General features: G+C 40.5%; 1 protein-coding gene and 1 pseudogene across 4 annotated transcripts in view; both read right to left on the reverse strand.

Annotated features, from left to right (window-relative positions):
* The window catches only part of MAPKAP1 (MAPK associated protein 1), a 265429-nt gene that overhangs the window by 227302 nt on the left and 16457 nt on the right, over window positions 1–21670 (reverse strand). For 3 of the 4 annotated variants that reach the window (XM_032165139.2, XM_032165137.2, XM_032165138.2), the window contains 2 exons: window positions 3259–3586; window positions 410–499 (listed from right to left, as the gene is read on the reverse strand). In XM_032165139.2, coding sequence (XP_032021030.1) covers window positions 410–499; window positions 3259–3517 — 349 coding nt within the window. In that variant the 5' untranslated portion in view covers window positions 3518–3586. The remainder of the gene's footprint in view (window positions 1–409; window positions 500–3258; window positions 3587–21670) is intronic. The other variant, XM_058445074.1, reaches the window with a different exon arrangement.
* On the reverse strand, window positions 6138–6281 carry LOC116476092 (U2 spliceosomal RNA; annotated as a pseudogene).

The raw sequence follows: 21670 nt of genomic DNA on the forward strand, positions 1-21670 counted from the left end.
CAGGGAGGCGGAGGTTGCAGTGAGCCAAGATGGCACCACTGCACACCAGCCTGGGCAAAAAGAGTGAAACTCCGTCTAAAAAAAAAAAAAAAAAATCAAATCATAGGGTACTCCTTGGCCTATATTTTTTTAAAAAATCAGAAAAAAGTACTGACATGACAGCTTGTAAAAAATGTCCCCTGCACACATCAATCCCTGTGACCCAGAGTGAAGGGTGGCCAAAAAGCCAAGAACTAAAGAGCATATAGCTTCAGAGGGTCAAGGCACACAAGAGAAAGAGCTCAAAGCTCAAAACACAAGAGGTATCTAAGCCCAGAGGATTTAAAACGATGAATTAAAAATAAAAGTTCTTATATAATAAACTAAATATATAAACCTCAAATTAAGAATTAAAATCATTTCCATTTACCTGATTGCTTAGAATTTCTTTCTTTCCACTGAATATTTTTGCATTTGATCTGGTTTTGTCTCTCTTTTCGGAGTCGTTCTAATCTTTGAGCTTGAAAAGAAATATTATAACTATAAGTTTGTCAGTGAAAGTTTACCATAAACAAAGACATAATTAACTACCTTTACATGAATAAAGATGTTTTATATTGCATATGTAGAGAAAAAGTCATAAAATTTTAAAGGTGGCACCCCTGAAAAGCAAATACCAACAAAAACATGAAAATATTCTTGATTTATAATTGAAATTAGAGGATATAAAACACTAATAGAGATCATAAAGATAGTATTAACATGGAAGAGAATAATAAAATGTGAAAACTTCTGTGATTAATATGACATTTCATTATATAAATCATTAATAACGGTCTTAAAGGAATTTTAATGCACAAATGAACTGAAGTGAATATTACATTACAGGAATAAAATTACTGTTATGAATTACTCTATCCGTTTCAAAAATTAAAGATAAATGAACTCAGACTAGACTATTAAAGTTTTAAATATAAAATCCTTTATCTAAAAATCATGAAAATTATAAAATGTCAAAGCTATATAAATTAGCATAGCTTTTCTTCAGTGGGCTGAAACAGTTTATAGGTAGTAAAATAAATGATTTGTATCTTTGTAACAGTCAAATCTTAAAAAGAACAATTTTTCTTTTACAAAATTTTAAGATACGCTGCACAGATTAAAAAGCAAATTCTTTGGTCACTAAGACAACCTACAATCTCAATTAATTATTAGCATCTAAGTGCTACCTAAAGAAATTCCAACAAGAGTCACCTAAAAGTATGCATTTGTGATTATATTGCCACTGGCTGATCAACCTTCAAAAATCAGTGAACTGATCCTTTAGAGAAATACCACCCAGCATGCACTTAACAACTGCTGCATACAGAGACCACAATAAAAAAGAAAGTCACAATTGATGCCATCTCTTGAAATGAGTTTTCTCTTGCTAATCTTCAGCTTCCTATCCCAGCATTTTGCTAACACACACAAAAAAATTTCTTTTTCAGCCTCTTTCAAGGTAGGAAATTATACACTTCTGCCTTAGCATTGTGGTAGGGAAACACTGAAAATAATCTTACCAGAAATTTAAACTATGCTGGGAAGAGCATTCTAACAATGTCACTGTATCTAACCAAATTCCACTGAAGAAAAATACATTCAATTGCAATTAATAAATGTGAAGGGTACAGCCAAAGTAATATAATCATAAAGCTCTCAATTTAGCAGCATTCTCCCACTGAAATACATTCAACCTGTCATATAAGATATCATCTCAATAACCTGCAAGGAAGTCAGTTTCAACTAGAGAACTGAGAATCAATGGTTCTAAATTATATTCAAACCTTCACTCAAATCCTATTTTGATAAAAGTTCCTTTAGATACTGGGAAATGCTATTAATTATTTTCATCATGAGAGCAAATTATTCTTATGTTACAGATACTGAATTCTGAACCAAAACCTGAATGTGCCTTTCACTGTAAATTGTATCCAGGTCTAACTCCAATATTCCTTTATGTACATTTTACATTTGGACCATGAAAATAAATATGTAAGTATTTTTAGTGTTCTACTATATCTCCTTGCCATTACCTTTCCTGGGAGTTAGCAGGTTACTGCTAATTTGAAGATTATATTTTCTGATTATCTAAAAAAATTATCTCCTAGAATACCTGTCATATTAGAACCACAATATGTATTCTAAATAGTTTGTCTGAGTAAAAAAAAAAAAAAAGTCCTTGGTTCATCACATTCCCCTTGAAACAAGGCCACCAAAAAAATATAAGTGGGACAATGGGCAATAAGCTTTTAAAGCTAATGCCTAAATACATGTATACCAAAGTTGAGTGTTTTCAAGCCAGAAAAATCAAAAGGTGATCAATTTAAGAAAATAAAGGCGGCCGGGCGCGGTGGCTCACGCTTGTAATCCCAGCACTTTGGGAGGCCGAGACGGGTGGATCACGAGGTCAGGAGATCGAGACCACGGTGAAACCCCGTCTCTACTAAAAATACAAAAAATTAGCCGGGCGTGGTGGCGGGCGCCTGTAGTCCCAGCTACTCGGAGAGGCTGAGGCAGGAGAATGGCGTGAACCCGGGAGGCGGAGCTTGCAGTGAGCCGAGATCGCGCCACTGCACTCCAGCCTGGGTGCCTGGGTGACAGAGCGAGACTCCGTCTCAAAAAATAATAATAATAATAAATAAATAAATAAATAAATAAATAAATAAATAAATAAATAAAGGCAAAGTATCAAAAACAGTGGCCCCTTTTCTAATCTCACACCCTATGTACAGAAACCTACTAAAACCAGCCCTAACAAATACTCAGGTGTCTCCTCCCATTTCCCCACTCCCCCACAATTCCTCCAGGGGCAAGAAGTGTCTGCTCTCTTTGGGTGGTCACCTCTCTGTATTAAAGGTTCTTTATTATGTCAACCTGAAATCTATCTCTGGGTAGTTAGTCTACCTACTGGGACTAATGTTGCTGTGTGAAGACACTCAAAGCCGGTCCACTTGCCTTTCTACACAATGACTTGTTAGAAATGTCCAACATGCCTCTCCTAACCAACTTTTTCACTAACCCCCTTCTGTCTACTTCTAATAACATTCTAGAGGCCCTCTCCATTCACAGTCGCAGAGATGGAGATGTTGCTCAGACTCACTCTTAGTCTGACATATGCATGTTCCTATTAATACCTGGAAACGTCCCCCATTAAGCCTATTCCAATATTATGCATTATTCCATAAGACTGTTTACTGATTTAAAGCTCAGAGGACATGACTAGAACACAATGTTTACCTGTGTTTGAGCGTCTTCTAATACCAAAGTCCCAACTTGAGGTAATATCGACTGACTGGGCATATACATAGCCCTGAGTCTCACCATTGCTTCCCTGAATTTCTGACCCACTGTCTCCAGGCATTGAAGGAGGATGAATCTTCTCTAGGTCAACATCATGATCAATGAGAACCATCTCACACATTCCCGTGTCATCACTGGTCACATGTGACTGTCGAATATGAGCTAGAATGATAGTTGGATTGTCCAAGAAGGCCATCCTTTCTGTGGGCCAATTTCTTTAAAAGGCTATTTTCTCCTCTTCATATTGTTTCACGAGCTCACCTACCTAGAAACATGATGTACACAGCAAATATTTAAGAATAAGGCAGAAAATGACTGAATCATTTTTCAGACACATTCAGTGTAGTAAAATGCCACCTTGAAAATCAACATTTATCCCTGTTCTGTGGAGCTTAAAAGGATTAAGTCTAAGCTGAAAGGAAATCCTTATAAGCACTAGGGGCTGCAGCTCTAGTCAATGAGATCTCTACAGAATCAGAAAGGAAGGCTTGCACTCTTGCAAAACAAATCACAGCAACTCCTTACAAGTCAGGCCACTCAAAGCACATAACTACTGTTAAAACAATAAATTTTCCTTTCTTTCTCCCTTCACTATCATGCAACCTTCTCATTACTTTATAAGGTCCTGGGGGAACGAGTTGTATTTTCCTCAAATGATGTGCTAAAGTACAAAACTGTATTTCATCAGTTTACATTTCCCCTCCTGTCATATGGTTGTGAAGTGTTTAAAAGGGCAGACAACGCTTTCAGAGTTACTAGGGGTTTTATAAAAATGATGTACCGCCAAATTAATTTTGCTTAATGAATATATTTTCCTTTCAAGATAGTATTGTGTTTTTGCTGTTGTTTTGTTTGTTTTTTCTGAGACAGGGTATCGCTCTTGTTGCCCAGGCTGGAGTGCAGTGGCGTGATCTTGGCTCACCGCAACCTCCACCTCCCGGGTTCAAGATTCTCCTGCCTCAGCCTCCCGAGTAGCTGGGATTACAGGGATGCGCCACCATGCCCAGCTAACTTTGTATTTTTAGTAGAAATGGGGTTTCTCCATGTTGGTCAGGCTGGTCTCAAACTCCCGACCTCAGTTGATCCGCCCACCTTGGCCTCCCAAAGTGCTGCGATTACAGGCGTGAGCCACCATGCCTGGCCTGTGTTTTTAAAATAAAACTTATAATCAAGATTACCTACTATACGATCAACTTCTTATTTTAGAAACTTAATTAAAAAAAAAACTGCTTCCTCAGTCCTGTTAAAACTGTAATGAGGCCGGGCACAGTGATTCACACCTGTACTCTCAACCCTTTGGGGGGCCGAGGCAGGAGGATTGCTTGAGTCCAGGAGTTCAAGACCAACATGGGCAACACAATCAAAACTCTATCTCTACAAAATATATATATATATATATATATATAATTATTATTATTTTTTAATTAGCTGAGCATGGTGGGACAAGCCTGTAGTCACAGCTACTCATGAGGCAGAAGTAGGGGGATCACTTGAGCCCCAGCATTCAAGGCTGCAGTGAGCTATGATTGCACCATTGCACTCCAGCCTGGGTGACATAGTGAGACCCTGTCTTCTAAAAACAAAACAAAACAAAACAAAACAAATATACAAAAAACACTGTAATAATATTTGTTCTAGTAACAAGATAGCACCCTCTCAATTAAGTGAAAATACTCAACAAAGAAAATATTGCAGAACAACAGTTAGGTACTAGGCCCTAGAGACAGAAAGGGTTCAAACCCTGGCCCTATTACTTGTTAGCTGTAAGATCTTGGTCAAAATACTTTACCTTTTTGAGCCTCCCTTTTTTTTTTCCTTCATTTATAAAATGGAAGCTTCAAGGGTGAGAGGATATACAGGAGATAATGCAGGTAAAGTGCTCAAAAAAATACATGGCATGTAATTAAATAAATGTTAGCTATTAATAATAATGATAAAAAAATCAATAATTTCAATGATCAATTCCTGCTTAAAGTAGTCCTAAAATATGTCAATATCCCATCTGTCTTAGTAAGTTCATGGCACATAAAATAAGTCTGTGCTTCCTTTGTGATAGAGGACACTGCAAGTCATCTGAGTGAATTCCCTGCCCCTGCAAAATCATTGAGAAGTACAAGGAATATGAAAGCTGGACTATGTTTCCAGGAACAGTCCTAGAAGATATTTACTTTTAGAAGGACTTATAACACCAGATTTTCTTGTAATCTGTTTCTTCTAGAAATGGAACATAGACAGGAAATCTAGCTAATAAATCCTTACAGTTAACTAAGGTTTTAAAAATTGTTGTCTGGAAACACATCATTCTGTTGATGTGTCTTAAAATAAAGTAGGTCTTAAAATAAAAATACTGAGATTAAAAAGAAATTTAACTGAGGAGCATCTCTAATCAAGTGAATTACATTAATCTTCACTTTTTTCCTCTTAATATATTCCTTGAGTACTTATTTTACTCTGAGGCTAATGGGAAATGCAAAGGTGAGTAAGGTATCCCTGAATCAAAAAGTTAATACCCTAATACAGACCTAGTACATCGCCTAATACCATGGGATTCCTTTAAGCATCAAATTTCTGAGATATCTGGTCCCTGAAGTGTTAGTGTCAATCTACCATTTTAAGGATATTGATCAGAAAAAAAATATGAAATTAACAATGAGCATTTAAATTTTACTTGTAAAAATACAAACTTCTCTATAACCATAAAAAAATGTATACACCACACATTTATTTATAAATGAGAGTATTTGTGGAATCATAGTGTCACAGATCAGAGCTGCAAACATCCTTCTACAGCAATCACAATAAGCCATCTTCCTGGCATGAAAGGAAGGCAGCTAGTCACCAGTAGAGAGGCAGGTGCTTTCAAATTCATACTGAATAGTTCTCCCTTGCAAAAACAAGGGCTTTAATGAGAAGCCACACATTTAATACACTTGATCTTAGCCAAAAGGCCAAGAAGCGATCAGGCATTTAATAGGTGTTCTAGCACCAAAAAGTCAAATGGCAAAAGGCAAAGTGACAAAAGTATACTGAAGTACCCTGAATAAAATCTATTCTAGGGAAACAGATCACTTCTTCTGAAGACAAGAGGAATGGGCAAACACTTCTGAAGGCACACACCAACTCCTCAGCTTTATCCTTCCAGAACAAATGCCTGAACAGCAGCAGATATCTTCTCTATTAGGACACTATGACTTCATACATTAAGGAATCTGTCTGTATGATTCATTCAAAAAATATTTATTCCTTACCAGCTCTGATATGGAACTCCCACAGGACTGCCCCAGAAAACATATCATTGTGTATGTCACTTTTTACCTCCAATTACGTGTACTTAAAGACTTAGACTATAAGTTCCACAAGGACAGGGTTCATAACAACATATCCCTTCTGGCAACAAAGGCTGTTATACATGGCAGGAGTTCAATAAATGTTGCTGTCTAACTTCCAAGGACTATTCAATTTTGTTGTAGAGATAAGTCATATATGAATGTGCCAGGTGTAAGTGTGTGATTATAAATAAAGGATTGTCTTTTTTTCTTAATATAAGAGCATCTCTTCAATGTGCCCTTCAAAATTGTCACCTTGGAACACTATCAACTTATTCTAACAAGACTACTTTTCAAAACTCAAAAGAATATTTTTAAAAATCTCCCAAAGAGCAGTAAATTATCATTTGAAGCTATGTTTGATTTCCAAGACAAAGACATACAGATCATGGATAAAAACAAATTGTACTCTCTGATCAGTTGTGCAAAGATCAAAAAGATTTTTAAAAATCTAACTCTGGCAAGGGTTCAGAGAAATGGGCACTCTCATGCACAATATGAAGGAATGAAAACTGGGACTTTTTAGAGGGTAATTTGGTAATATTTACCAAAATATAAAACATGAATACTATCTGGGCAATCCTACTTCTAGGATTTGTTCTAAGGAGATGATTGTGTAAAATATTTATCTCAGAGTAATCTGTAATACTGGAAATCTAAAAGGAACCTACAATAGTACACATATGCCATGACACATACATACAACACAATACTAAGTAGCGATTAACAATACATGGTAGGGGTGAATAAAATGTGGCATATAACGATGGAATATTGTTCAGCCTTCAAACACAGGAAATTCTGACACATTACAACATTGATGAAGCTTGAGAACTTTACGCTAAGTGAAATAAGCCAGGCGCAAAAGGACAAGTACTGTATGATTCCACTTATATGAGGTACCTAAAGTAGTCAAACTGACAGAAAGTCTAACAGCAGTTGCTAGGAGTTGGAGGAAGGTAGTAATGGGGAAAAAGTATTTAATGGGTACATTTCAGTTTGGGAAGATGGAAAAGTTACGGAAATGGACAGCGGTGATGGTTGCACCATAATGTGAATGTATGTAATGCCAATGAACTACACATTTAAAAATGGTTAAAATGGTAAATTTTACTTATCATTTATACCATGTATATTTTACCACAATTTAAAATTTTTAAGTTTTTAAAAAAAGTCTAGGAAACACCACCAGATTCAACCAAGTTAAAGAGGTTTTCTTCTTGCTGTTTCATCACAGGACTTCCCAAAGCTTTTAAATTATGTACTTTGTGTATTATGACTCTCCAAGAGGGAGGAATCTAGTAACGTGATATATCCCAAACTTACTCCATCTATAAATATTGTTTTCTATAGGAATACTAAACGTATCAATGTATAACAGCGTTTCACAGAACAAGGTTTAGAAATGCTATTCTACACTTTCACAAATGCTGTCTCTTCAGGCCTTGAATGCCTTCCCTGGATGTTACCAACTCTTGATTCTCTGAGACAGTCAGACGTTTTTTGGCTGGGTGCAGTGGCTCACACCCGTGATCCCAGCACTTTGGGAGGCCGAGGCGGGCGGATCACTTGTCGTCAGGAGTTTGAGACCAACCTGGTCAACATGTGAAACCCCATCTCTACTAAAAATACAAAAATTAGCTGGGTGAGGAGGCTAAGGTAGAAGAATTGCTTGAACCCGGGAGGCAGAGGTGAGCCAAGATGGCACCACTGCACTCCAGCCTTGGCAACGGAGCAAGACTCCATCTCAAAAAAATAATAAGGCCCAGTAAAGTCACTTATGCCTGTAGTCCCAGCACTTTGGGGGGCCAAGGCAGGCGGATCACCCGAGGTCAGGAGTTCAAGACTAGCCTCTCCAACATGGTGAAACCGCATCTCTACTAAAAATATAAAAAGTAGGGGGGCGTGGTGGTGCGTACCTATAGTGTCAGCTACTCGGGAGGCTGAGGCATGAAAATCTCTTGAACCTGGCAGGCGGAGGTTGCAGTGAGCCAAAATTGCCATTGCACTCCAGCCTGGGCGACAGAGCAAGATTCTGTCTCAAAAATAATAATAATAATAAAATAAGATAGACCTTTTTATATACCTTTAGGCCACAGATAAATAATATCACCTTGCCTAAGCTTTCCCACTTTTCACAGCTTCTTTCTCACACTTTTTAACATCATGTTCTTTAAAGCATAAAGATTTGTTTTACTAAAAATGGAAGCAATAGGGATATCCACGCACAGTAGAAGGAAAGAAAGAGATGTCCCAAAATAACACAATTTTTTTTTTTTTTTTGAGACAAGGTCTCACTCCCATTGCCCAGGCTGAAGTGCAGAGGCACGATCACGGCTCACTGCAGCTTCAACTTCCCAGACTCAGGTGATTCTCCCACCTCAGCCTCCCAAGTAGCCGGGACTATAGGCTCACACCACCATGCCTGGCTACTTTTTGTAGAGATGGGGTTTTACCACATTGCCCAGGCTGGTCTTGAACTCCTAGGCTCAAGCTATCTACCAGCCTTGGCCTCCTAAAGTGTTGGGATTACAGGCGTGAACCACTATGCCAGACCAACACAGGCATTTTTATTTTATGTATTTATTTTTGAGACGGAGTCTTGCTCTGTCGCCCAGGCTGGAGTGCAGTGGCGATCTCTGCTCACTACAAGCTCCGCCTCCCGGGTTCATGCCATTCTCCTGCCTCAGCCTCCTGAGTAGCTAAGACTACAGGCACCTGCCACTACGCCCGGCTAATTTTTTGTATTTTTAGTAGAGACGGGGTTTCCCCATGTTAGCCAGGATGGCCTTGATCTCCTGACCTCGTGATCCACCTGCCTCGGCCTCCCAAAGTGCTGGGATTACAGGCGTGAGCCACTGCACCCGGCCCAGGCATTTTTAATATACTGGGTGGGTCTCCTTTTACACTTCAAATGAATAAATATTCGACAAATATTTACTAAGTTTCTACTAAGTGCTAAGGGTGGTTTCAGATGCACTTTGGATATTGTTCCCAGATTACACACCCGTCTGTATTCATTAATGATCATGAAACCTGCCTGTGGTAACTAGGAACATGCTCTAAACATGGGAATAATTTTTAGTAGGTTTTGATGGGCATCACGTCTTAATATCATTTTGGATAATTTTATATACATTCATTTCCAAACTTTATTTATAATGGCTTATAAAAAAAACTGAGACAATGAAAGGTTAAGAAACTTGCCCAAAGCCAGACAGCTAATACATAGAAGTAAAAAATAAAATTCAAGAGCTTAGGATCTTAACCACTACACCACCGGGCCTCTCAAAACAAAGAGGGACAAAGTTACAATAGTCATAATGAACACAATTTTTTTTTTTTTTTTGAGACGGAGTCTCGCACTGTCGTCCAGGCTGGAGTGCAGTAGTGCCATCTTGGCTAACTGCAACTTCTGCCTCCCTGGTTCAAGCGATTCTCCTGCCTCAGCCTCCTGAGTGGCTGGGATTGTAACTGTGCACCACCACGCCCCACTAATTTTTGTATTTTTAGTAGAGACAGGGTTTCACCATGTTGGCCAGGCTGGTCTCGAACTCCTAACCTCAGGTGATCCCCCTACCTCGGCCTCCCAAACTGCTGGGATTACAGGCGTGAGCCACTGCGCCCGGCCGAACATGACTTTTTAAAAGCCTATTGTACTTATTTGTATCTGAGGCCTGAGAGAAATTTCTCGCATGGGACTCTGTGAAAGACATAAGAGAGCAAATGTGTTATGCAGTACAGTAAACCCTTAGCTCCCCTCCACTAACAACAGTGCTTGTACAACAGCAAGAAACAATCAGTGCATGTAATGGTTGTTTAAAAAAATAAAAGCACAAAATTTCACACAACAAAGGAACTTCAGTGATCATCTCGTTGTTGACCTGAAATCACAGAAAAAGGGTTTACTTTAAATATCTAGTTACGTCTAAGAATATTTTTTAAAATCCCTAGTGACTCACGTACCTTTAGTTCAAGTCTATACCTGAAATACTCTTGTTTCTTCAAATAACTCACTACGAGCAAACAAGCCTGCCCTATACTTCTTCAGTCTCTAAGGACCTGAGATAGGCAACAACACGACTTACAATGCTCACGTCTATCCAATGGTTAGAAGGAAATTCCCCTTCCTGGACTTTTTCAAAACACTCCCCGCTCACTTCCCTCTGCTCTCTCACCTGCAATCTGTGAAAACTTGTCAGAATAGGCAACAGCCCAAGGCTTCTGAAAGGTCTGCAAACTCCCAATCAAAAATTACTGCTGCCCCATCAATGTGCCATATAAATGTTGGCATGTTAATTGTGTATTTATAAGACTGTTAATGGTTAGTTAATTTACCTCCCACACTATTATTGTACTTGAAATGATTTAACGTCTGCTGAGGGAGTTAACAACATGTAACAGCAGATGCGAGATTTATTTTTTATTTTTTTACCTTTCCACACTGTACCCCGACTTCACACTATTAGCATTAGGCAAGTTAAAGCTAATTCCTGTAGAGGAGTCCTTAAACGTGTCATAGGAACACTCACATTTATTTTCCACAACAAGGAATGATTACAAGTGAGGGGAAAAAAAGGCTTTTTATTATATACAACGTCTTTCCTTTATAAAAACCAACAGACCCTCTTTTTTTATTTTTTAACTAAGATTTCAACATTCTTTGATCTAGTTAAAGCTCAGAATTCATACCTCCTGGAATTCGAAAATAATTGAAGTGACCATTAAAATAAAACACACTTTATTGCTTTTAAATCTCTTTCTCTAACTCTCTCCAATTTAACTCTAAATTAAACCTTCATTTATTTTTTAGATTAGTAAAAAATTGAGCTTTTTTCCCCCTCAGGGAATTAAAATATTCTCCATGTGAATAGGCTCAATTTCATTAAGCAGTAAATAGTGAGACCATATATCTGTAGAGTTTGTTTCTTCTTTTTACATTTTTATTTTCATATTTTGACTAAAAGTGCTTACTAGATTAAAACAACAGAAATGATTTATCTTATTTTGAATGAGATTAGTTCACAAAATCATCTCAGTACTGAATGAAAAATTATATAAATACTGGCCTGCCCCCTCCAGAAGTTTACTTACAAACTTCAGCAGAGGAGCTATGTCATATACATAGGGAACAATAACATAAAGCAAGATAAACCCACCACCAAATGAGATATTAAGACATGTTTTCCAAGAGACAGGAACATCACAGAAGACTTCAGGAAGGAAGGCAGAAGTATTTAAGGATAGCTATGCTTTCATTAGGCAGAAACACAAGTGAAACAGTAACAGTTGACATTTACTGAGCTCTTACCATGAGATGTACTAATCACTTTTCATGTAACAACATATTTAATCCTTACAGCCACTTCAGGAGGTAGGCATTAATACTATCCTCATTTTATAGATTTAAAAACAAACAAAACTAAGGCTTAAAGGAGTTAAGTATCTTGCCCAAGGAGACAAGGTAGATTTTTTAAGACCACAACTTTTGAAGCTCCTCCCATCAAGAGGTGGAGTCTATTTCCTCATCCTTGAATCTGGGCTCACACTGCGATTTGCTTTGACCAACAGAATATAGGGGAAGGAATGTTGTGGAAATTCTGAACCTTGGCCTCAAGAGCGCTTGCAGCTTCTGCCCTGGCCTTTTCTGGAACACTTCTGAATTGTGGGAAAAAGTCAGGGATAAAAGACTATGTGGAGAAAGAAGCTCAGCCATCTCTGTCGTTCCAGCTCTCCTGCTGAGGCCCCATGAGTGATTAAGTCATCAGGGACAAGCCTCTCACTAACCTACCAGGAGGCACGGTCTCTTCTTTATCAAATGTCTCCCTCAGACAAAGGAACCCCTTTGCCTCAGAATCTTACATCAGCCAAGATCCAGTTAAAAAAGAACCTGGTAGAGTGACTCTCAAACTTCTCCACGGACACACCTGAAGAGCATGGGACAGTGACCATAAATCAAGGTATGAGACAACCTAGGGGAGCCACCTTCAGTAACACACCATAAGAAATTTATTTTTAGAATTCATTCATATTTAGTATTCTATTTTATACTACACTGCACCTATGTATGTTTGTTTACAGAGACAGGGTCTCGCTCTGTCACCCAGGCTGGAGTGCAGTGGTGTGATCACAGCTCACTGCAGCCTTGACTTCCCAGGCTCAAGTGATCCTCCCACCCCAGCCTGGGACTGCAGGCAAGCACCACTACACCCAGCTAATTTTTAAATTTTTTTGTAGAGACAAGAGCCTTGTCATCTTCCCCAGGCTAGTCTCAAACTCCTGGGCTCAAGCGATCCTCCCACTTTGGCATCCCAAAGAGCTGGGATTACAGGCATGAGCCACTGTGCCCCTCCCCTATGTTTAACAGGAAAAAAAAAAATGTTTATCTTCAAATACATCACTAAAATTGATACTTCAGGAAAATGTACCATGGTTACTTTGTAGCTTCCACTACACCCTGGCACATCCTAGGACTCTCTTAACCCCAGTTTGAATAGCAAGGATCTAGTGGAAAAACATAGACTTTGGTGTCAGAAATGTCATTTTGTACAGATAAAATGGCACTTTATCAATGGACAACTCAAAACTCTAAATTTTACTCAAAAGATGTTTCCTATAAGGTTGAAGAACTGTTAAGTATAAACCACACTAAACTATAAAGTTCTAAGCACAAGTTAGAATAAAATACTGTTATTCAGCTGTTATAAAACAATCTGTATTTTCAGTGTTTTGAAATAATGTTTATGTGCTAGCAATAGCTGTGAAACTTCAAACAACCTAACCACCCACCACCCCCAAACTTCAAACCTGCCAACATTTCCAGCTGTTACAAGAAATCTGCCAGTTCCATACAATGTAGCCCCTAAATTATTTTTCCAATGGGTGTTGTCTCTCTGACATAATAGATTTGACGGACACTTGTGAAAATAAACAATTTTAGGTTTTACTTTAAGATCTCAGGTCAAAATGTTTACTAGTTTTACCTAAAGTGAAGAATATAAATAATGCCAAAGGAACTAGACTGTTTCTCAACGTGAAATTACCGGTTTAGAAGCTTAAGCTGTAACTAGCACTCAATTGTCTACCAAACATTCATTCATTGGTTTCATTCATTTGACAAATATTTATAAGGCACTTACTACATGCTGGGCACCAAAGATACATTGCTGAGCAAAAATAAAGACTCTTGGCCACTGCCTTCATGGATCTTCTGAGGGTAGACCTAGTAGATAGAATTTTAAATTCTTTTTTTTTTGAGATGGAGTTTTGCTCTTGTTGCCCAGGCTGCAATGCAATGGTGCGATCTCAGCTCACTGCAACCTCCGCCTCCCAGGTTCAAGCGATTCTCCTGCCTCAGCCTCCCTAGTAGCTGAGATTATAGGTGCCTGCCACCACGCTCAGCTAATTTTTTTGTATTTTTAGTAGAGATGGAGTTCCACTATGTTGGGCAGGCTGGTCTCAAACTCCTGACCTCAGGGGATCCACCCACCTCAGCCTCCCAAAGTGCTGGGATTACAGGCGTGAGCCACTGCGCCTGGCTTAAATTCTTGCCCCTTTCTGTTGTCCCCTACCCTTGAGTGTGGGTGGAATCTGGCTTGCTTCTTTCTGGCCAATAAAACATGGCAAAGGTGATGGGACAGTCAATTCCTTGATTACTTTCCATTATATAAGACTCCATCGGCCGGGCACGGTGGCTCACGCTTGTAATCCCAGCACTTTGGGAGGCCGAGGCGGGCGGATCACGAGGTCAGGAGATCGAGACCATGGTGAAACCCCGTCTCTACTAAAAAATACAAAAAAAATTAGCCGGGCGTGGTGGCGGGCGCCTGTAGTCCCAGCTACTCGGAGAGGCCGAGGCAGGAGAATAGCGTGAACCCGGGAGGCGGAGCTTGCAGTGAGCTGAGATTGCGCCACTGCACTCCAGCCTGGGCGACAGAGCGAGACTCGGTCTCAAAAAAAAAAAAAAAAAAAGACTCCATCTTAGCCACCTGAAGAGAGCAATTCTAAGCCAGAGAGATTTTCTTGCCGGCCTTGAAGAAGCAAACAGCTATGTTACGGAACTACACATGGCAAGGACCTGAGAGCAGCCTCTAGGAGCTGAAAATGGTCCTGGCCAACCGCTATCAAGAAAAGCAGGATCTTAGTCATATCACCGCAAGGAAATGAATTCCACTACCCAACCTGAGAGAGCTCAGAAGATCTTTCCGTAGTGAGCCTCCAGATGAGCTATATAGCCAGCTGACACCTTAATTTCACCTCTTTAAGAGCATGAACACAAAACTCAGCTGAAGCCATGACTCCTGACTCACCGTGAAATCATAAATTCATATCGTTTCAAGCAGCTAAGTTTGTGGTAATTTGTCATGCAGCAAAAGAAAATGAATCCAGCATAGTGAAGGAAAATAAGCCTACACCGCTTCACATATAAGACATAAGGCTCTCTCAAATGCCATTTCACTACCTCTTGCCTCCCCATCATGCAACTTCTAGGACTGCACTGAATATTTGCTGGCCTTTGGTAATGACACTCCTTTATTTCAGGTGTACCCTTCTCAAATACAAATCTTATTCTTGTAAGTCCAACAGAAGTATCTTATCCTTGGCAAACCCTTCTATGTTACCCAGAGTCCAACCTATTTTAATAGCACTTTATTTCTACCATCATTACAGTGTTAAATGAATATCATTTTTAAGGAACCAACAATTTTAAATTTACCCAATTCTAGATTCACAAATACGGTTACTTCATTAAGGTATAAATCTCTCCCCAAATCATTTGTGAAGTTGTTACAGATCCCATCAACAGTAATGTAATGGTTCAAATGGAAGCCAGTTTTTCTTCCCGGGAGACATTTAAGCAATCAATATCTGGAGATAGTTCCAGTTGTTACAACTAGAGATGGATGCTATTAGCAGCCAGTGGGTAGATGCCAGTGACGCTAGTAAACATGGTACAATGCACAAGGCAGCATCCACAACAAAAAATTATACCTCCCCAAATATCAATATGAATAATGCCAAGCTTGAAAAACCCCACAATAAAGTGGGGTTTGAAGCCACTACATTTGTGGTAATTGTCAACTCCCTCGAAACTGTTTTGTTTATACTGAAACTAAATTATAGAACTTTGCTACTAAAATCTATGCTCAAACCTTCTAAGGGCTAAAAAAGTTCAACTCTGTTTTCTGAAATTTTAATCTACCCTAAGGAGCGCCAAAGCCCAAGCAACTACAATAAAGACAAGTTGCATTCCGTAAGACTTAGCCCTTGGTCTGAGAAGCCTTTTCACCCTTCTTCCCCTGACTACCTCCTAACATATTATTCAAAATCCAGCTCAATGGTAGCCTTAACCTCCTGGGCTCAGGTGATCCTCTCAACTTGGCCTCTCAGGTAGCTGGGACTACAAGCACGCACTACCACACCCGGCTAATTTTTTGCAGAGACAAGGTCTCACCATGTTGCCCAGACTGGTCTTGAATTCCTGGAATCCAGCGATCCTCCCCCTCAGCCTCCCAGGGCGTTGGGATTATAGATGTGAACCACCACACCTGGCCTGCTCCCTCCATGTGCCCATTTCACTGCACTTAGTTCCTAGTTCTACCAAATAATTAACCCAGCACACTGCCTGTTAGTAAGGTGCTAAGGGTTTGCTGATTTTATTCATTCAACAAATATTTACTGAATGCCTACTATGTGCCAGGCACTGTTCTAGATGCAGAAAACACAGCAGAGAAGGCAAAGTCCTGCCCTCATGGCAGGACAAAGAAGTAAATTATATAGTGAGTTAGAAGTGCCATGAAGAAAAAGAGCACAGAGAAAGAAATGGATAATGCTGGGTGGAGCCATGAGTTGCAACAGTAAATAAAATAGTCAAGGAATGCCTCACTTAAGTGACATCTGACTTAACACCTGAGGAGGTGAGAGAACAAGCCATGTAGACACTCCAGGGAAGAGGTCTGCCAAGCAGAGGGGAACATGCCTCACGCTGCTCAAGGAGCAGCAATGAGTCTGCCAAGGAGCAAGTAGTAGATAGTAAGATCTGAAAGACTGGGGTGAGTCTGTAGGGCCTTACAGGCCATCCTAAGGCCTTTCGCTTTTACTCCAAGTGAAATGAGGGGTCACTGGAGGATTGTGAATGATCTATCTCACATTTAAAAGGATCTCCCTGGTTGCTATGTTAAGGAACGAATGAATTAAAGAACAAACAAAAGATCGCAAACGAATCACACTGGCGTTCCTTTTTAAATAATAATCTGTTTACATGTTGGTTTTCTCTTCTAAACTTCTAAACTCTCAAGACACTGACTATCTTACTCATCACTATGCTGCTAGTTTCTAGTATATGTGGATGGCATTCAATAAGAGCTCATTGTGGAATGAATAGACAACAGGTGCATTTTTCTTGTTCCCAAGGGGCTGTCCCGTGAGTTTCCCAAAAAGGACCCCTCATCCATGCTGCTGTTTTAATAGATAGGTCTCCGATTACAGTCTAAGATTTATTTTCCTTCTATCAGCTCCTCAGTGTTTGAAGTTTGCTCAAACAAGTGGAAGAATTCAACAGAGTAATGTTTCCACTTACCTGGTCTTCAGGGTAACCACATATCAATTAAGAAAAGTGGCCGGTGCGGTGGCTCACGCCTGTAATCCCAGCCCTTTGGGAAGCTGAGGTGGGCAGAACACAAGGTCAGGAGATCAAGACCATCCTGGCTAACACGGTGAAACCCCGTCTCTACTAAAAATACAAAAATAAAATTAGCCAGATGTGGTGGCGGGCGCCTGTACTCCCAGGCTGAGGCGGGAGAATGGCGTGAACCTGGGAGGCGGAGCTTGCAGTGAACCAAGATAGCGCCACTGCACTCTAGCCCGGGCAAAAGAATGAGACTCTGTCTTGCCGGGCGCGGTGGCTCACGCCTGTAATCCCAGCACTTTGGGAGGCCGAGGCGGGCGGATCACGAGGTCAGGAGATCCAGACCATCCTGGCTAACACAGTGAAACCCCGTCTCTACTAAAAATGCAAAAAATTAGCCGGGCAAGGTAGCGGGTGCCTGTGGTCCCAGCTACTCGGGAGGCTGAGACAGGAGAATGGCGTGAACCCGGGAGGCGGAGCCTGCAGTGAGCCGAGATCGCGCCACTGCACTCCAACCTGGGTGACAGCGAGACTATGTCTCAAAAAAAAAAAAAAAGAAAGAAAGAAAGAAAGAAAAGCAACACACTTTACCACAAAGATCACTCAGGAAACCTAAATTCCAGGGACCTAACTACACGGCCTTGGACAAGTGACTTCTTTAAACCTCATCTGTTCTTACGTCTGTTAAATAGCATGGCTGAACTATATGAAGGGGCTTTCAGCTCTTAAATTCCATTCCAGTCACTTGTGTGGAGGAGGAAAAGGAGGATGTGACTGGGAGAGGTTTATCCTGGAGCCCATCTAAAAGGTTTTGGGTGTTTTTGCTTCACATGGTTTTCCCTTGACCAGAATTTCATTGCATGTTTGACCTCTACCACACCTGGGCCATAATTCAAACTCAGAGGTATGAGGAATCTCTTTTTTGACAAAAAATTGTAATTGAAAGAATTGTTGCCGGTACACTCTCTACAAAGGTAAACCATGTTGACTGATTTGAACAGGCATTATTGCCGTTTTTGTGTTTTGTTTTGTTTTTTGAGAGACAGAGTCTTGCTCTGTTGCCCAGGCTGAGGTGCAGGAGCATGATCTCAGCTCACTGCAACCTCCGCCTCCCACGTTCAAGTGATTCTCCTGCCTCAGCCTCCCAAGTAGCTGGGACTACAGGTGCCACCATCACGCCCGGCTAATTTTTCTATCTTTAGTAGAGCCAGGGTTTCACCATGCTGGTGAGGCTGGTCTCGAACTCCTGACCCCAGGTGATCTGCCTGCCTCGGCCTCCCAAAGTGCTGGGATTACAGGCCTGAGCCACCATGCCCATCTTTTTTTTTTTTTAATCCTAGTATATAAACTGGTTCCAATAACTACAAGAGTTAAAGTTGATAAACAATACAGTTATCTTCAGAGTGTTATCATAAAAGAAACTAATATTAACAGAAAATGAAAATGGCACAGATTATAAAAATGTACAGTGGGTTGCCACATCTAGAATTCCACGTTGCTGTCACAGGCTATGGATTAGTGACATCTGCTATGGATTAGTTAACAGTTGTCACTGTTAAAGAGACTAGCTATGGGATGACTTTAGGAGAGTCGGTGCTTCTGACTCTGTTTCCTCTATAGTGAAATAGCCATAATATGTGTCCTATTATCCACTTCACAGTGATGCTACTATAAAACAAAATAGAGGCTGGGCACAGTAGCTTATGCCTGTAAATCCCAGCATTTTGAGAGGCAGAGACAGGAGAATCACTTAAGGTGGGGAGTTTGAGACCAGCCTGGGCAACAGAGCAAGACCCCACCTATACAAAAAAAAATATATAAATATTAACCAGGCATGGGGGTACATGCCTGTAGTTCCATCTACACAGGAGGCTGAGATGGGAGAATCACTTGAGCCCAGGAGTTCAAGGTTACAGTGAGCATGATTGAGCCACAGTACTTCAGCCTGGGCAACAGAGTGAGACCCTGTCTCTTAAGTTTTTTAAAAAGGATATTTACAGAAAGCTAAAAAGCACTATATAAATCTAAGATGCAATATTACTGACTTTTCCTATTCTAGCTATATCTTTTTGGAAGGAAAATAAATAAGCTGTCAACTATCAAACTCATTAATTCAACTCCTAATGAACAAAAGATAGCAACAAGATAATCTAAACCAGCAGATAATCCTCAAACTACTTTTATGTGACTTTGAATGGTGCTTTGTATTTTCACTTCAATAGAGCTTTCGTAATCTCAATAAATGATAACGGCTATTATTGTTACTATTAACAAAACTGTGTTAACTTTGCTAGGTATTTTCTCAGAACCTTCTAGACTATCTCATTTTTTTTTCTTTCTTTTTTTGAGACAGAGTTTTGCTCTTGTCATCCAGGCTAGATTGCAATGGTGCAATCTCGGCTCACTGCAACCTCCACCTCCCAGGTTCAAGCAATTCTCCTACCTCAGCCTCCTGAGTAACTGGGATTACAGCCGCCCACCACCACACCCTGCTAATTTTGTATTTTTAGTAGAGACCGGGTTCCACCATGTTGGCCAAGCTGGTCTTGAACCCCTGAACTCAGGTGATCTGCCGGCCTCGGCCTATCAAAGTATGGGGATTACAGGCATGAACTACCATGCCCAGCTAGACTATCTCATTTTTTAAATCACGACAGTGTACCAAACATGAGGATAACGCAACAGAACTGGCTTCACTCTGCTTATAATACTATAATTAGGGTGAGAATGTTCTACAACATACAATTTAAATCGAATAATCAATTCTCAGCCCAGACATGGTGGCTCATGCCTGTAATCCCAACACTGTGGGAGGCAGAGATGGGCGGATTGCTTGAGCACAGGAGTTCAAGACCGGCCTAGGCAACATGGCAAAACCCCATCTCTACAAAAAAATACAAAAATTAGCCGGCCGTAAGACCCTCATCTCTTAAAAACAAAATAAAGGCAATTTTGCCATTCACAAAGCTATGAGGTAGACTCTATTATTCTTCATGTTCTATAAATCAGTAAACTTAGGCACAAACTTGCCCAAGGCCACGCAACCAGTAAGAGGTGGTGTCAGGATAGCCTGGCTCCAGAATCCTGCTCCCAATCACTACAATATGCTGTCTCACATTTCCAGCTTAAGCTCACTTCATCTTCTTACTCCACTCCTCACGCACAAGTCTAGGTATGGGTATACAGAGACTTATCAGCTCATTCAATAAGCATGAATACATACTACATGCTGAGGGTTAGGCGTACAAAGTGCTAAGTCATAGTCCCTATTCCCAAGAGGCTTACAGTCAAGTAAGGGGTTAAAGACAAGTATACAAATGGCCACAATAAAGAAGAGGCCAGGCACGGTGGCTCACGCCTGTAATCCCCACACTTTGGGAGGCTAAGGCAGGCAGGTCACCTGAGGTCAGGAGTTCAAGACCAGCCTGGCCAACATGATGAAACCCCATCTCTACAAAAAATTAGCTGGGCGTGGTGGTGGGTGCCTGTAATCCCAGCTACTGGGGAGGCTGAGGCATGAGAATCACTTGAACCCGGGAGGTGGAGGTTGCAGTGAGCCGTGATTGCACCACTGCACTCCAGCCTGGGTGACAGAGCGAGACTCCATCTCAAAAAAAAAAAAAAAAAAAAAAAAAAAAAGAAGAATGAGAGCAATGCTAGAGGAGTCTATAACAACGTACTATGGGCCAGGCGCGGTGGCTCACGCCTGTAATCCCAGAACTTTGAGAGGCCGAGGCGGGCGGGTCACCTAAGGTCAGGAGTTCAAGACCAGCCTGGCCAACACGGTGAAACCCCATCTCTACTAAAAAAATACAAAATTAGTCGGGCATTGTGGTAGGCGCCTGTAATCCCAATTACTCAGGAGGCTGAGGCAGGAGAATCGCTTGAACCCAGGAGGCAGAGGTTACAGTGAGCCTAGATTGTGCCATTGCACTCCAGCCTGGGCTACAAGAGCAAAACTCCATCTCAAAAAAACAATGTACTATGGAGACACAAAGAAAAAATATCTAAATGAGACTGGATACTCAGACAAGGCTTCACAGAAAAGACTAAGATCACAATAATGGAAGAAGTCATTTCCAACTTAGCCACCTTAATAGTTAAAAAGAGAGAGAGAGAGCTGGCAATTAAACGATCTATAATCCTGGCTCCTTGATCAGAAATTTCAGAAGTTTCAGAAATGCTTAAAACAAAATCAGGCCATGTGTGAGTTATTGCAGAAGCAAAGAAAAGATAACTAACTACCCTTTGCAGTGGGGGAAGCCAAGGGAATGGCAGAAGTTGAGAGAGGGTGCGTAGGAGAGGCTGAAAGCAAACAATCTTCGGACTGCCTGGCTTCAAACCTGGACCTGGCCACTCATGGTGGGACCTTGAGAAAGTAACAACTTCTGTGTCT

This window comes from Hylobates moloch, unplaced genomic scaffold, assembly GCF_009828535.3.
Source record: "Hylobates moloch isolate HMO894 unplaced genomic scaffold, HMol_V3 SCAFFOLD_10, whole genome shotgun sequence".
Lineage (NCBI taxonomy): Eukaryota > Metazoa > Chordata > Mammalia > Primates > Hylobatidae > Hylobates > Hylobates moloch.